This window comes from Tenrec ecaudatus, chromosome 10 (assembly GCF_050624435.1).
Source record: "Tenrec ecaudatus isolate mTenEca1 chromosome 10, mTenEca1.hap1, whole genome shotgun sequence".
Taxonomy (NCBI): Eukaryota; Metazoa; Chordata; class Mammalia; order Afrosoricida; family Tenrecidae; genus Tenrec; species Tenrec ecaudatus.
This window is the reverse complement of record NC_134539.1, coordinates 33611477-33624584: the sequence shown is the minus strand read 5'-3', so window position 1 is coordinate 33624584 and position 13108 is coordinate 33611477. Positions and strand designations below refer to the sequence as shown.

The 13108-nt window shown below is 42.5% G+C and overlaps 1 protein-coding gene and 1 non-coding gene across 4 annotated transcripts in view; both read left to right on the top strand.

Moving 5' to 3' along the window:
- GNE (glucosamine (UDP-N-acetyl)-2-epimerase/N-acetylmannosamine kinase) overlaps positions 1-13108 on the top strand; it is a 37373-nt gene that overhangs the window by 20602 nt on the left and 3663 nt on the right. For all 3 annotated transcript variants that reach the window (XM_075560138.1, XM_075560140.1, XM_075560139.1), the window contains exons 5-10: positions 1798-2010; positions 3757-3844; positions 5453-5663; positions 8407-8536; positions 8959-9180; positions 12569-12751. In XM_075560138.1, coding sequence (XP_075416253.1) covers positions 1798-2010; positions 3757-3844; positions 5453-5663; positions 8407-8536; positions 8959-9180; positions 12569-12751 — 1047 coding nt within the window. The remainder of the gene's footprint in view (positions 1-1797; positions 2011-3756; positions 3845-5452; positions 5664-8406; positions 8537-8958; positions 9181-12568; positions 12752-13108) is intronic.
- On the top strand, positions 6373-6488 carry LOC142460356 (U5 spliceosomal RNA). Its single transcript, XR_012786571.1, has one exon. It is a non-coding gene; the product is annotated as a U5 spliceosomal RNA (small nuclear RNA).

Here is a 13108-nt window from a genome sequence, read left to right as displayed (position 1 = left end):
CTAATCCTTGAACTTTTATATAAATATTTAAAAACAGTTGTGTATGTCTCTTGTATTCACTGTCAATGATATTCTCTTTTTAAGAGATTTTCTTAATAATACACTTTTAAATTAGTGCTACTTTTACCATCTGAAAATTGCTGAAGTAAAGGATCCCAGAAAAACTTGAATTGTATTGGTGTTAGGCGGGGTTGACCAGAGAAACAAATCCAGTGACATTCATATATGTGTGAGAAAAAAGCTTTATATAAAGAAGTAATTATTGTGGAGCGTCAGCCAGCAGCCTGAAGCCTGAAAAAGAAGCAGATCTGGACGCGGGAGCCGCCGCCCGACGAGAAGGCGAGCAGCGCAGCCGCTAGCTGGCTGCTGACAAGGAGGGCAACGTGGCCTGCGAGCGCGAGGCGCCCGATGCCCACTGCCGCTTCCCACTGCGCATGACGACAGCCGATGGTCCCTGCAGTCCCAGCGCACCGGGCTACTTGGGCGGCACCGAGGACCGCCTGTCGTGCTTCAAGCAGAGCGTGTCACCGGCCGAGAAGTGGAGCGGGAACAGCGCCATGCACCCGCAGGCCAACACCTGCAGCCTGACCCGCAAGCACTACGCGTACCTGAGTGCGCGGCCGGCCAGCCGGCCGACCGACGAGATCGCCGTGGACCGCGGCGTGCTTGGGGCCTTCCAGACCCCAGCGTAAGACTCTTTGGAAAACTGGATTGGAGCACTAGTGGTTTAGGGTTAAGGCCAAAGAGGAGCCTGTTCTGAATCTGATCAGAGTAGCACCTCCTGAATCTCCCCGGACTACAGTAATTATAGGTCATGACCAGCGTGATCTAGGAAGACTGGATATAGAAAGTGGTGTCCAGGCATATTCCAGGGAGTTAGGTTTGGAGTCCATTTACCCATCCTGATTTGTAGAGAAAGTTCCACTGATGAGGAAAATTCCAGAGCTGTGGGGCTCCTGCTAACGCAGTGGCTCTGCGCTTGTGAACATGGCGTGGCTGCTGTCCAGCTTTCTAACTACTCAGACTTCCAACTTTCCTTCCCTGGGTAGGGGTTAGCTAAGAAAAGAGTGTACCAGAGAGGCTCTTATTACATCTCTTTCCCTCGATACCCTAAGATGTTTTAAATACTGCATTTAAGATGAGTTCTTCACCACAGTATCAGGATCTATCTATAGTTGGGGGGGATTCATCCCACCTAAGTGTGAGAGCTAGCCAGTTGAGTGTAAATTTGAGAAAAGCTGAGACAGAGACTCATTAGCTTGGTGTATAGAGTCTGAGATCTTTAGCTCCTCCCGGCTTAAGAGAGAAACTTTTGGCCTGTTTTTAGCCTCTCAGTTGTTGCTTAAAGTAAAAGTTCTTCCAAACCCCTTGTGGTCAAGTTGATTTCAACTCATAGCAACTATATAAGCTGGAGTGGAATGTCTCTATTGGGTTTTCAAGGCTGTAAATCTTTATGGAAACAGATGGCCAGATCTTACTCCCACGGAGCGCTTAACCGCTGCATCTCCACGGGTTCTCATTGGGGAATTAATGAAAGACATTCTCTTTGTTAAGTTCTGTTTGGAATGTTCCACGTGCTGCTGTTTGAGTTCCTAGCTGAGTTGAAGCAGTGACCTGGCCAGACATTTTAGATATTCATCATTCATGAAAAGGTCAGACAGTGACCTTACTATTTCCCTAATCCATAGTCAGTGTGGATATTTATAGGAAGATTTCTTTAAATGGGCCTATTACACTTGCCAATGAAAATTGTTTATTTAATAAATCAGTTAACATTGATGCTTTTTATTCTCACAGGGAGCAAAGAGATGGTTCGAGTGATGCGGAAGAAGGGCATTGAGCATCATCCTAATTTCCGGGCAGTTAAACACGTCCCGTTTGACCAGTTTATACAATTGGTTGCTCATGCTGGTTGCATGATTGGGAACAGCAGCTGTGGGGTGCGAGAGGTTGGGGCTTTCGGAACACCTGTGATCAACCTGGGAACACGTCAGATCGGAAGAGAAACAGGTCAACTTTACTTATATTTCAACTGACTAGGCTTTATAAATGGGTATGAATTATTATAAGATGCATAAAATAGTACCAAGCATATATATTTATGAACAAGTATGTGAATGAGGTTCATAACGAATTACAGCGTAAAATCTATAGTCAGGAAAACTCTACTTACATTTTGCTTGTTTCTGTAATGTCTGTTGGAGCTAAAAATGTAACTCTGGTCTTTGGTGGCTGTGTTGAGGGTTGTGGCTGAACACTACACTAGTCTTTCATTTTCTGGGCTGAGGGGAGACTCCTTGCAGTAAGTACTTCAGAGCATGGTCGTTGTAAGGTGGCCTCTAATGTCTAAGTAAGGTACCTGTGGGGGGTGTGCCTGCTGGGTCAATTCAAGAGGTTGCAAAAGCAGAAAGTATACTTTATCCTGGATTCTGGGCTAGAGTACAAATGCTTTTTATTGCCAGGGGAACTGAGTAATTAAAACAAAAATTTTTTTTGAGAAGGAGGTGGTAGGCCAAATACGTTTGAGAGCCTATGATTTAGACACATGTAGGCCTCTTAAAAACATCATTTTCCTTGAACCGCCCCCCGCCCTCTTCCTGGCTACCCCTCTTCTGCTCTCCTCGTTATAGCCAGCCTGTTGAAAAACCTAACCATCTTCCTGTGTTTTCTCCCTCCCATTGGTAAGGAAATGCCTAGCTTGGTGTGTTGGAGAGAAAATGATTGCCTGAGCAGCTGCTTGGCTGATGAACTAGCCGACCTTGTCTGGTTGAGTGGTTGAATGGGAAGCAGGTGTCAAAAACCTAGAATTAGCATAAGACCAAAATTAGTGTGATACAGCACATTTATTTTGATTAGCTATGATTCCATTCAGGCAGTATCACCCAAACATAAGAGGAAGACGCTCCAAAGAGGGAATGGTGACAGTGGGTTATAGAGATCATTAATACGCTCGTGTCTCAGAAGATAGCTTCAGAGCTCCAGCCGTTTCAGAGGCCATTCGTTGTAGCAACAGAATCAGCCAAAGAGCCTCTAGTCAGACCCTGAAGGAGCCCTGGTGGCAGAGTGGTTAAGAATTGGGCTGTGAATTTCCTCAAGGTCAGGGGTTCAAAACCACTAGTCACTCTGAGGGAGAAAGGGCTTTCTACTCACATAAACAGTTACAGTCTTGAAAATTCACAGGGACAATTTTACCCTGTCCTTGTACCCTGTTGCTATTAGTCAGTATTGACTTGATGACAGTGAGGTGTTTTCAGTTAGACCCTGCAGTTCCTACTTCTCAAAAATGGCTGCGTGTAGATACCATCCAAAGGAATTCGGTGCCTAATACACTCTCTGCTAAGCTATTTCTGCTCAACCTGAAAGTGACTCCAAGCAATGAGCATTTCCAACATTCTAGAGGGTCCCTCAGGGTCATGGTGTCTGAGTTCCAGAGGATCAAAGTGATTTTGCCACCGAGCAGGTTGGAAGAATGTGCTTAATAGATGACGAAAGAGTCGTAAGTGGATGCTAGATTAATCCACTTACTTCAGTAAACAACAAGAACTTGATGTATTCTTTCTGGGAACACACAATCCTAGTGCCCTTATATGTGACTTATAGTTGGACATTTTTCTAGGAGTGTCCAAAAGTGGAAATTGAGACGACTTCCATTTGAATGTCCTCATTTCAGGAAATATTAGCACACCACATAGCTAACTGCTAAGTCTTTGGCTGCCTCACTTCCAAGTCCTTCTAACGTGTCGCTGGTCCACTTAGGGGAGAACGTGCTTCATGTTCGGGACGCGGACACGCAGGACAAAATATTGCAAGCGCTGCACCTTCAGTTTGGCAAACAGTACCCGTGGTGAGTAGAGAGCTGTTTGGGGGGTGGGGGTGCTTTAAAAGGGCAGCTGCCTCAGGGGCCACTTTAAAACTGAGCACTGCTTAAACACCCCAACACAGCTCTCCTTCTGTATGCCCGGGGCCCTAGCTGCCGCTTCCACTGAGTGTGTGATCAGAGCCCTATCACTCTATCATGGACTCCACCATAGAAGAATGTACTTTTATAAAAATAAAAAAGAAGAATGTACTTTTTTCAGCTAATTAATATAGCACTTTTGCTAAGAAATACTTCTTTGGACTAATTTGAATTTCTAGATATATTAATAATGTCACTGATTTTTCTAGTTCATCCTTTTAACTAATTCAGACTGCCCTGCTCTCTGTTTCAAAGAGATGGTTGTCCTATATTTGAATAGCTTTTCTGAATGTCAATTTGTTTTCCCAGGAATGTTAAAAGTGCAAGAAGTAAAAATTTAAAAAGAACATCAAAAAGCAGCTGAAAACTTTTATATTAAATTAGCTTAACAATTGATAATGTTTCTTTGAAGATACAGAGAGCTTGTTAGTGACAGCTCATGCTGGAAATAGTTGTATTGTAATTAACCCTCAAATTAGACAATGGTGGCATGGTGGGTTATGAGTTGGGCTACTATAGGTCAGCAGTTTGAAACTGCTAGCCCCTCCGCAGGAGAGACGTGGCTTTCTATTCTGGTAAAAAGTTACAGTCTCGGAAACTCAGACACAGTTCTACCTTTTCCTATATCTATAGGGTTTTATGAGTTGGAATCAGTTTGATGAACCAACTCGATGGCAGTGAGTTTGATTTATTTATTTTTTAATAATCATTTTATTGGGGGCTTGTACAATTCTTATCGCATCCATACATATACATCCATTGTGTCAAGAACATAGGTACATTTGTTGCCATCATCATTCTCAAAACATTTGCCTTCTACTTGAGCCCTTAGTATCTACTGCTCATTTTCTCCTTCCGTCCCCACTCCCCCCTACCTCATGAACCCTTCATCATTCATAAATTATTATTTTGTCGTATATTACACTGTCCAATGTCTCCCCCCGCCCTTTTCTCTGCTGCCCCTCCCCCAGGGAGGAAGCTATACGTAGATTCTTGTAATCAGTTCCCCCTTTGTACCCCACATTCTCTCCACCCTCCAGGCATCGCCACTCTCACCACTGGTCCTGAAGGTGTCATCTGTCCTGGATTCCCTGTGTTTCCAGTTGCTATCTGTACCTATGTACATCCTCTGGTCTAGCCAGATTTGTAAGGTAGAATTGGGATCATGATAGTGAGGGGGAGGAAGCATTTAAGAACTAGAGGAAAGTTATATGTTTCATCGTTGCTACCCTGCACACTGCCTGGTTCATCTCCTCCCCACAACCCTTCAGTAAAGGGTGTCCGGTTGGCGAGTTTGATATATTTTTTAATTGATAATTGATACGTAGGGTACTTAGTTCTATGTTGCTAGAGAGATTCAAAGGTTACTATTTTAAAGTGAAGAATCATTACCTATTTTTGACCAGAAGTCTCAAATAGCATTAGCAATATGTCTTCAATATTATTTGATGTGTCTGGTAAAATATTTAATTCAATTGACTTTGCATCTTGCAGTTCAAAGATATATGGAGATGGAAATGCCGTTCCCAGGATTTTGAAATTTCTCAAATCTATTGATCTTCAAGAGCCATTACAAAAGAAATTCTGCTTTCCTCCTGTGAAGGAGAATATATCTCAAGATATCGACCATATTCTTGAAACTCTAAGTGCCTTGGCTGTTGACCTGGGTGGGACAAACCTCCGGGTTGCAATAGTCAGTATGAAGGTAAAGTCACTACTGAGCTCATAATTTTGTGTCCCATGTGAGTGTGAAAATGTATAGTAGGAAAGTAGGGCTAAAGACATACAAAACCGCTTATAATCATTTGCCCATATAATTGACTTTGGATCCAATATATAATGTTTCTCTTACCATTTTACTAATAAAATTTCAAAGGAATAAGTAAGTTAGTCCTTAGGGAATCCAGTGTTGTTGACCTGAGTTGAGAATGGAGATGTCCTCTGGCACCAGAGAGGACTTTGACTGTCCAGGGGCCTGAAATTCTGTGCTTGGTGACAGATGGAGCCCGGAGTATACTGGCTGCTAGACTGCCCCAGTGAGGGCGTATGAAAGGGAATAGTGTCTCCTCCAGAACATTATCAGGTGCGTCAGTTCTCCAGTTTTCAGTTGTGTGATTCTCTTTCCTGAGTCCAGTATCCTTGCAGTCTATTAACCAGACCATCATCAAGACCACCGTGTTATCAGGGCTCAAGAGAGCCTTCATGAAAATACCAAATTGTCCATGTTAAAATGCTTTATTGATTAATGAAAGAGGATAAGCCTTACATAAAAGCATTTTAAAATATTGTCAATGCATAAAATGAGGAGCCTTTTAATATTTTAAAGATGAAGTTAAAATAAATCAGTTAATATAATATGGTTAGGTCAAATAAGAAACAAAACATGACTATCAAGGAAGCTAAAAGGTCTCTCAATACTCTGGTTTCTCTTCAGATCGTATAAATCTTTCGCCTTTTACTAAAGATTTCCGTGGAGAGAAACAACTCTGAGTCATTAACCAATTTTTTGAGACCTTGCTTATGCAAGGTTCACTTTGGTGTTATAAAAACGGACAAATAAACCTGCAAAAAAAAAAAAAGGTCTCTCATACATATTCTTTAAAAAGTGTTAACAGCAACAAAAAAAGTGTTAATAGAAGAGTAGTTTCTTAACACAAAGATTACGTACTCCATCCATGTAAACAGCTAACATTCCTTGTAATGGTGAAATTCTAGAGACATTCCTACATTAAGAAGAAAGTGAATTTGTTCATAAAATCAGTTTCACTCAAACTTCGTTTGTGATGGCCAATTTAAGAGAACAGTATGGGACTGTGAAATTTTGTTTCCTACTCTGGAAAATCCCACAGAAACTGTTGTGATGTTGCACACAGCTTACAAGGACAGCGCAATGGGAAAAGCTCAAGTGTCCGAGTGGTTTTCTTGTTTCAAAAAAGATGGAACATTGATGACAGACCTCATTCTGGACATCTGTCAACTTCCCGAATGGATGAAAATGTCAACTCTGTAGTACATTTGGAGTTCTTTCCACCAGGTCGGACTGTTAATCAAGCTTTCTATTTAGAGGTTCTGAAAAGATTGCATAACAGTGTGCGACAGAAAAGGCCTGATTTGTGGCAGACGGGACTGGTTTTGCCACCACAACAGTGAACCTGTTCACAGAACCATCTCAGGGCGCCAGTTTTGGGCAAACACCAGCATGCCTCTCATGCCCCAAGCACCTGACTCACCTGACCTCACTCTGCGACTTTTCTTTTGTCTCTACAAATAAACAGGGACATGTGAGGAGAGTGATTTGACAATGTATAAGAGATGAAGAAAAAAATGAGGGAGGTGCTGTGCTGTCAGCCATCCAAAGAGATGAGTTTGAAAAATGTTTCCAAGAATGGAATCGCAGATTTGACAAATGTGTTAAGTGTAATGGAGAGTGCCTTTAAGGTGATAAGGTTGTTTTGTAAAAAAAATTTAAATACATAACTTTGTTTTGGTGGTGGGGTCCTGGTTTTTGGGGGGTACCCCTCGTAATTCTAGTCAGCAGTTCAGTGAGATTTCTTTTTTTTTTAATCGCTTTATTAGGGGCTCATACAACTCTTATTACAATCCATATATACATCAATTGTGTAAAGCACATCTGTACATCAATGAGATTTCTTTGTAAGTTTATATAAGAGTCTTAAATCAGCGAGATTTTAAACGGTTAACATTATGCTAAGATTTACTTAAAGTAATACGAAAATATGAGCAAAGAAAAAAATTAAAGAAGAATCAGTAAGTGCCCTGATGACTACAAAGAGTTATGCTGTACTCCTGATCTAAAGGTCACTGGCTTGAAGTCACCCCCTGGCTGCACAGAAGAAAGGCCTGGCAATGTTCTGTAAAGACTGCAGTCAAGGAAATGATAGAGAGCAGTTCTCCCCTGGAACGCATGAGGTTGCCAAGAGGTGGAAAAGACTCAGCAAAAATACAGGATTCCTGTCTGATAATAAAGTATGTCACAAAGCACAGTGGTGTTTGTGCCACCAACAGGGGGAATGGCTGAATGAGTGGGTAAGCATGCCGGTACGGCTTCAGGTAGCCCAGTTGACTAGCACCAGCTGTCTAGGGTATCTATTTGTTTACCTAGGCATTTCAGCAAGAAGAACTGTCAGCCTGAAACGAAGGCGTAAAATAGGATCTTTGAAGGAACTGGATTCAGGGCAGCTTAAGGCAAAAGCCCTTTGGGGCAGCTGTGGAGTTTCCATTGCTTCAGCAGCCATGTGTCAAGGTGGCTTCGTAGGAAACCACTTGGGCTTACCTTGGAACCAGCCTAATCCAGGTACTAGCGCTCCTGTGTGGTCATCTCAGTCTACAGCAATGTCTGCTTGATTCTGACATAAAGGTCAAAAGATTTATGGAATGCTTCTCGGCTGAGATCAGTTAGATAGACCTTGTTGTTTTTCCTCTTTCAGGGTGAAATAGTTAAGAAGTATACTCAGTTCAATCCTAGAACCTATGAAGAAAGAATTAATTTAATCCTACAGATGTGTGTGGAAGCTGCCGCAGAAGCTGTAAAATTGAACTGCAGGATTTTGGGAGTAGGTGAGATTGTGAATTACATATCCAGGCAATGGACATATCAATGTACAATGTTTACTTGGTTCTGATGCAAAACTGAACATCAAGCTAGTGTGGCCCTGTGTTCAGATGGCTCAGGTTCTGTCGGTGGGACCCAGCATGGGGACTCTGTGGATCACTGCAACAAGTGTTATGGGGACACATTGGTGGCATAAATCTCGGGGGACTGTACCCTTTGACCAGAGTTGCCTTGGATTTTCTTGCAGTCCTTGGGTAGTATTTGCCTTAGGATAGATTTCTCCTACTGTAAATTTATATTTATTTAAATACATTATAGATTAATAAATACGGTAAGTAAAATGATTTATGTCCTGAGCCAAGAAAGTCGGCACCCCGTGCTTCAATTGTTAATCAGAATTGCATCCTTTCGTTTTTGTGGTATTTAGGTATCTCCACGGGTGGCCGGGTAAACCCTCGGGAAGGAATTGTTCTCCATTCAACAAAACTGATCCAAGAGTGGAACTCTGTGGACCTCAGGACGCCTCTGTCTGACACGTTGCATCTTCCTGTGTGGGTAGACAATGACGGCAATTGTGCTGCCCTGGCAGAAAGGAAATTTGGCCAAGGGAAGGGCCTGGAGAACTTTGTGACTCTTATCACAGGCACAGGTAAGGAGAGTCAAAGAGGAGGTTGCTTCTGGAGCTAGAATTTTAAATTCAGGGTAAGGTACCCCCTCTCCTATTATGCTTATTCCTTGTTCAGAATATATATTTTTAAACCCTACATGTACGCACCCTTTAGCAACAAATGTATATAGTGGTTAGGAGTCCAGACTGGAGATTGTTGAACTTGACTGAATCTCTGTGGGGGTGAGAGGGTCCCCAACACTCGAGCGGGTCCTCAGGCACGACTTTACGATTATGGAAAATATTAAAGACAGACAGACAGTGGGGCATAGGGGCTCTTCATCCCATGTCAGGACTGAGAGAGAATGTATTTTCTAGTGGGTATATTTAGTGGGGCTTGTCATAAGACTTGCACGTCATACAGCTAACATATTACAAGGTCAATGGGTGATAATTCAGAAGCGGGTAACATAATAAACCTGTAATAAAGTGGGTCATTGTCTTGACCTAGTACTAGTTGACACCAGTTCCCTGCCCCACCCAACCCCCACCGAACCCTTCCCAGGGGGCTGCTACCTTTGTGGTGGGTTGGCTACAGAAGCTGATTGCTTTTATCTGCAGATAACCTTTAGGCATTGTGAAGTAGCCAGACACAGAAATGATCCATCTTATATGGTAGCTCCTTTATGACAGTTCCTTTATGGGGGTTATTGGAAGGACTGTATGCAGTCATGAGAATGTATATTAAGATTTATTTATATCTCATCACCATGAGAGTCTTCTCCCACCAGAGTTGGCTTTCCAGACCTGTCATGTTGAGCATGGAGGATTTAGCTGCAGGACATTCTCATGCAGGCCCTCAGTTTACCACGAATCCCAGCTCTGCCATTTAGCTAGCTCCGTGACTTTGGAAACTACTTCACCTCAAATCCTTAGTTTCCTCATTTGTCAAATAGGGATTAAAAAAGCACTTATTTCTTAATATTGTGGGAAAATCTATGTTCACTCTAATAATAGAAGCTATTAACTGCTCATAAAGTAGGGTTCATCATTGAACCCTTTTTTATTGAAATAAAATCCACATAATACAAAGTTAGCATTTTAGTATTTTCATGATATTGATTTCATGAAGTTAGTGTTAGTATTTTCATGGTATTGTACAATCACCACAGCTCTTCCAGAACATTTTCATTGCCCAGAAAGAAACCCCTTCTCCATTAAAAAGTTCACCTGACTCCTCTTTCTTCCCATTGGCACTGTTGATGGCATCCCAGTGGCCTCTTAGGCCCTGCTTGTATTTCTCTTTTCTTTTTGTTCTCAGACTGGATAATCGTAACTGACCTATATGAAGCCTTGTTGATTCTTTGCTTCTGCTTACTCAAATCCCCTCTAGTGAAAAAGTAAAATAACTTGAAGTTTTGTTACTGTAAATGTCCAGAATTTCTCTTGATAATCTTTATCTCTTTAATAACATTTCCTATGCAAATGTCAAGTACAGGCATAGTTCTCACTTCATCGTTCTTACAGATTTTCTTCTAGTCCGTTTGTTCTTTAGTTTTCTTTTAGCTCTTCACTCTTGTTCCTTTTGGCTCTGACCGTGTTTGAAACGCTGGATGTTAGGGTTCATCTGCATCATCACCATATACCAGAATTCCTTTTCTCTCTATGGCTCGATACTATTCCAAGAAGGTGGAAGAAATGATAAAATAAAACAACTAGGTAGAAAATGTCTAAGATAATACAAGTCTTCATAATATGATTGAATGATGTGTGGTATGTGAATTATATGCCAATAAAATGATTTTAAAAATAAAATTTCAAAGAGAATTTTATAATGAATTATATTATTATGAAATGTGCAAAGACATGGAGTTAGAGAACCATGTTAGAAGAACATGCTCAATTTATCTCAAGCTGAAAGCACTGAAGAAAACAAAGCCTTGAGTTGAAATAGTAAAGGGTTTTAGAGGTAAAATATTGAGGGATACAAGAAGCATCAAAAGATGATGGAAAGAAAAAAAAGATGGAAAGAATACACAGTCACTGTACCAAAAAGAACCAGGCAACATCCAAACATTTCAAGAGGTAGCATATGATCAAGAACTAATGGTACTGAAGGAAGAAGTCCAAGCTGCCCGGAAGGCATGCGCAAAATACAAGGCTCCAGGAATTGACAGAATACCAATAGAAATGTTTCAACAAGTTGATAAAATATTGGAAGCATTCACTCATCTAAGCCAAGAAATTTGGAAGACAAATACCTGGCCAACTAACTTTAAGAGATCCATATTTGTGCCCATTGTAAAACAAGGTGACTTATGTGCATATATTTATAGGTTTAGTATTAAGGTAGCAGGTGGCCAATGGGTCTCTACTCAAGTACTCCCTCAATGCAAGAACACTTTCTTTTATTAACCTGGCATTCCGTGGTGCTCACCTTCCCGACACGATCGCTGAAGACAAAGCAGGTGCATAAGCAAATGTGGTGAAGAAAGCTGATGGCACCCAACTACACCTCCTGAATGTACTTGTTCAGTCATCTCCTCTGGGGGTAGGAAAAAAAAAAAAGAGAACATCCATCCACACCTCGTGAGGAAAGATTCAGTGAGAAAGTGAACTACCCAACATTTGATTCCAGGCCTGCGTAAGCTCCGAAGTTGGTCTGCTCTTCACCACACTCTGCCCTTGCTCAATCCATGAATTCCCTTTGTCTTGGGTAGTGTGAGCCAGCGTGAACACCACTGGCAGCTTAGAGCAGTTGTTAGCTGCGGATAGAAGGAGTGGAAGCTAAAGAAGAGCCCCCCCCCCACACACACACACACATATATATGGTGAAAATGCTGTTGAATCCTTAGTTAACTCCAGATTCCATAACACAAGAGGCATTGCTCCAAAGACAGTGAGTGCCTCAGACAAGGTTTCAGGCCGGCATTTCTTCATGGAAGCAGGAGGGAGAGACAGGAGGAAAGCCATCCCTACAGACGCTGCCCTCGTGCAATTGGGGCTGGTATCTGCTAAAACCTCCGAGAAGCCTGCAACTGCCACTCAGAAGTAGCTGCTCAAACCCACGGGATTAGTGGATTTGCCCTCCTTAGTGGAGGGCTGCCGCTGGCCGCTGGCTGAAGCCTTTGTGCAGAAAGTGGAGTGGCTGGGCACTGGGTGCTTGGGGATGTAAATCACTGTAGGGTGAGTTCCCACTCAACTGCCATAGATGGGGCTGAATCACTGTGTCCCAGGACAACAAAGGCCCTGCTAAAAAGGTTCCCATTCAGAATTCTTTAGATAAAGTCAATCTTGCTACTTCATAGGCTTCTGCTATCTAGAAAACTGGGCACTGCGCAGAACCTCACATTCCGAAGCAGTGTGGGACAGGTGAGGCTTTGCCTTGTGCTTGAGGAAGAGCCACCTCAGTGACTTTGTCTCTCTGTAGGAATTGGCGGCGGCATCGTCCACCACCATGAATTGATCCACGGAAGCTCCTTCTGTGCTGCAGAACTTGGCCACCTCGTCGTGTCTTTGGATGGGCCCGACTGCTCCTGTGGAAGCCACGGGTGTATTGAAGCCTATGCTTCTGGGATGGCCTTACAGAGGGAAGCCAAAAAGCTACACGATGGTTGGTTTCTTTTCCCTAAGAAATTTAATAGACAGATGGTAAACAGATGGTACTTCAAAACAGAAATCCCCAAAAGAGGTGCAAAAGGGAAAGCTGCGCCCCCTCATCCTGAAGCCCAGTGCCCCTGATCTTGACCCACAGTGGCACTCCTCCTTTCCAGGGGGCGAGGCGGACAAGCCCAGGAAGACTCCTCTCATCTTTGATTTCTCAGTCTCTTGCTGAGGCTGATTACTTAGTACACACTTAATGAGGAACTAAATGGATGAATGTGTTAGAAATTTTGAACCCTGAGGGAACTGTTTGAATGAACGCTATTAATGGACATGTTTCAAAAGTCAGCATGATCTCGAGGTTAAG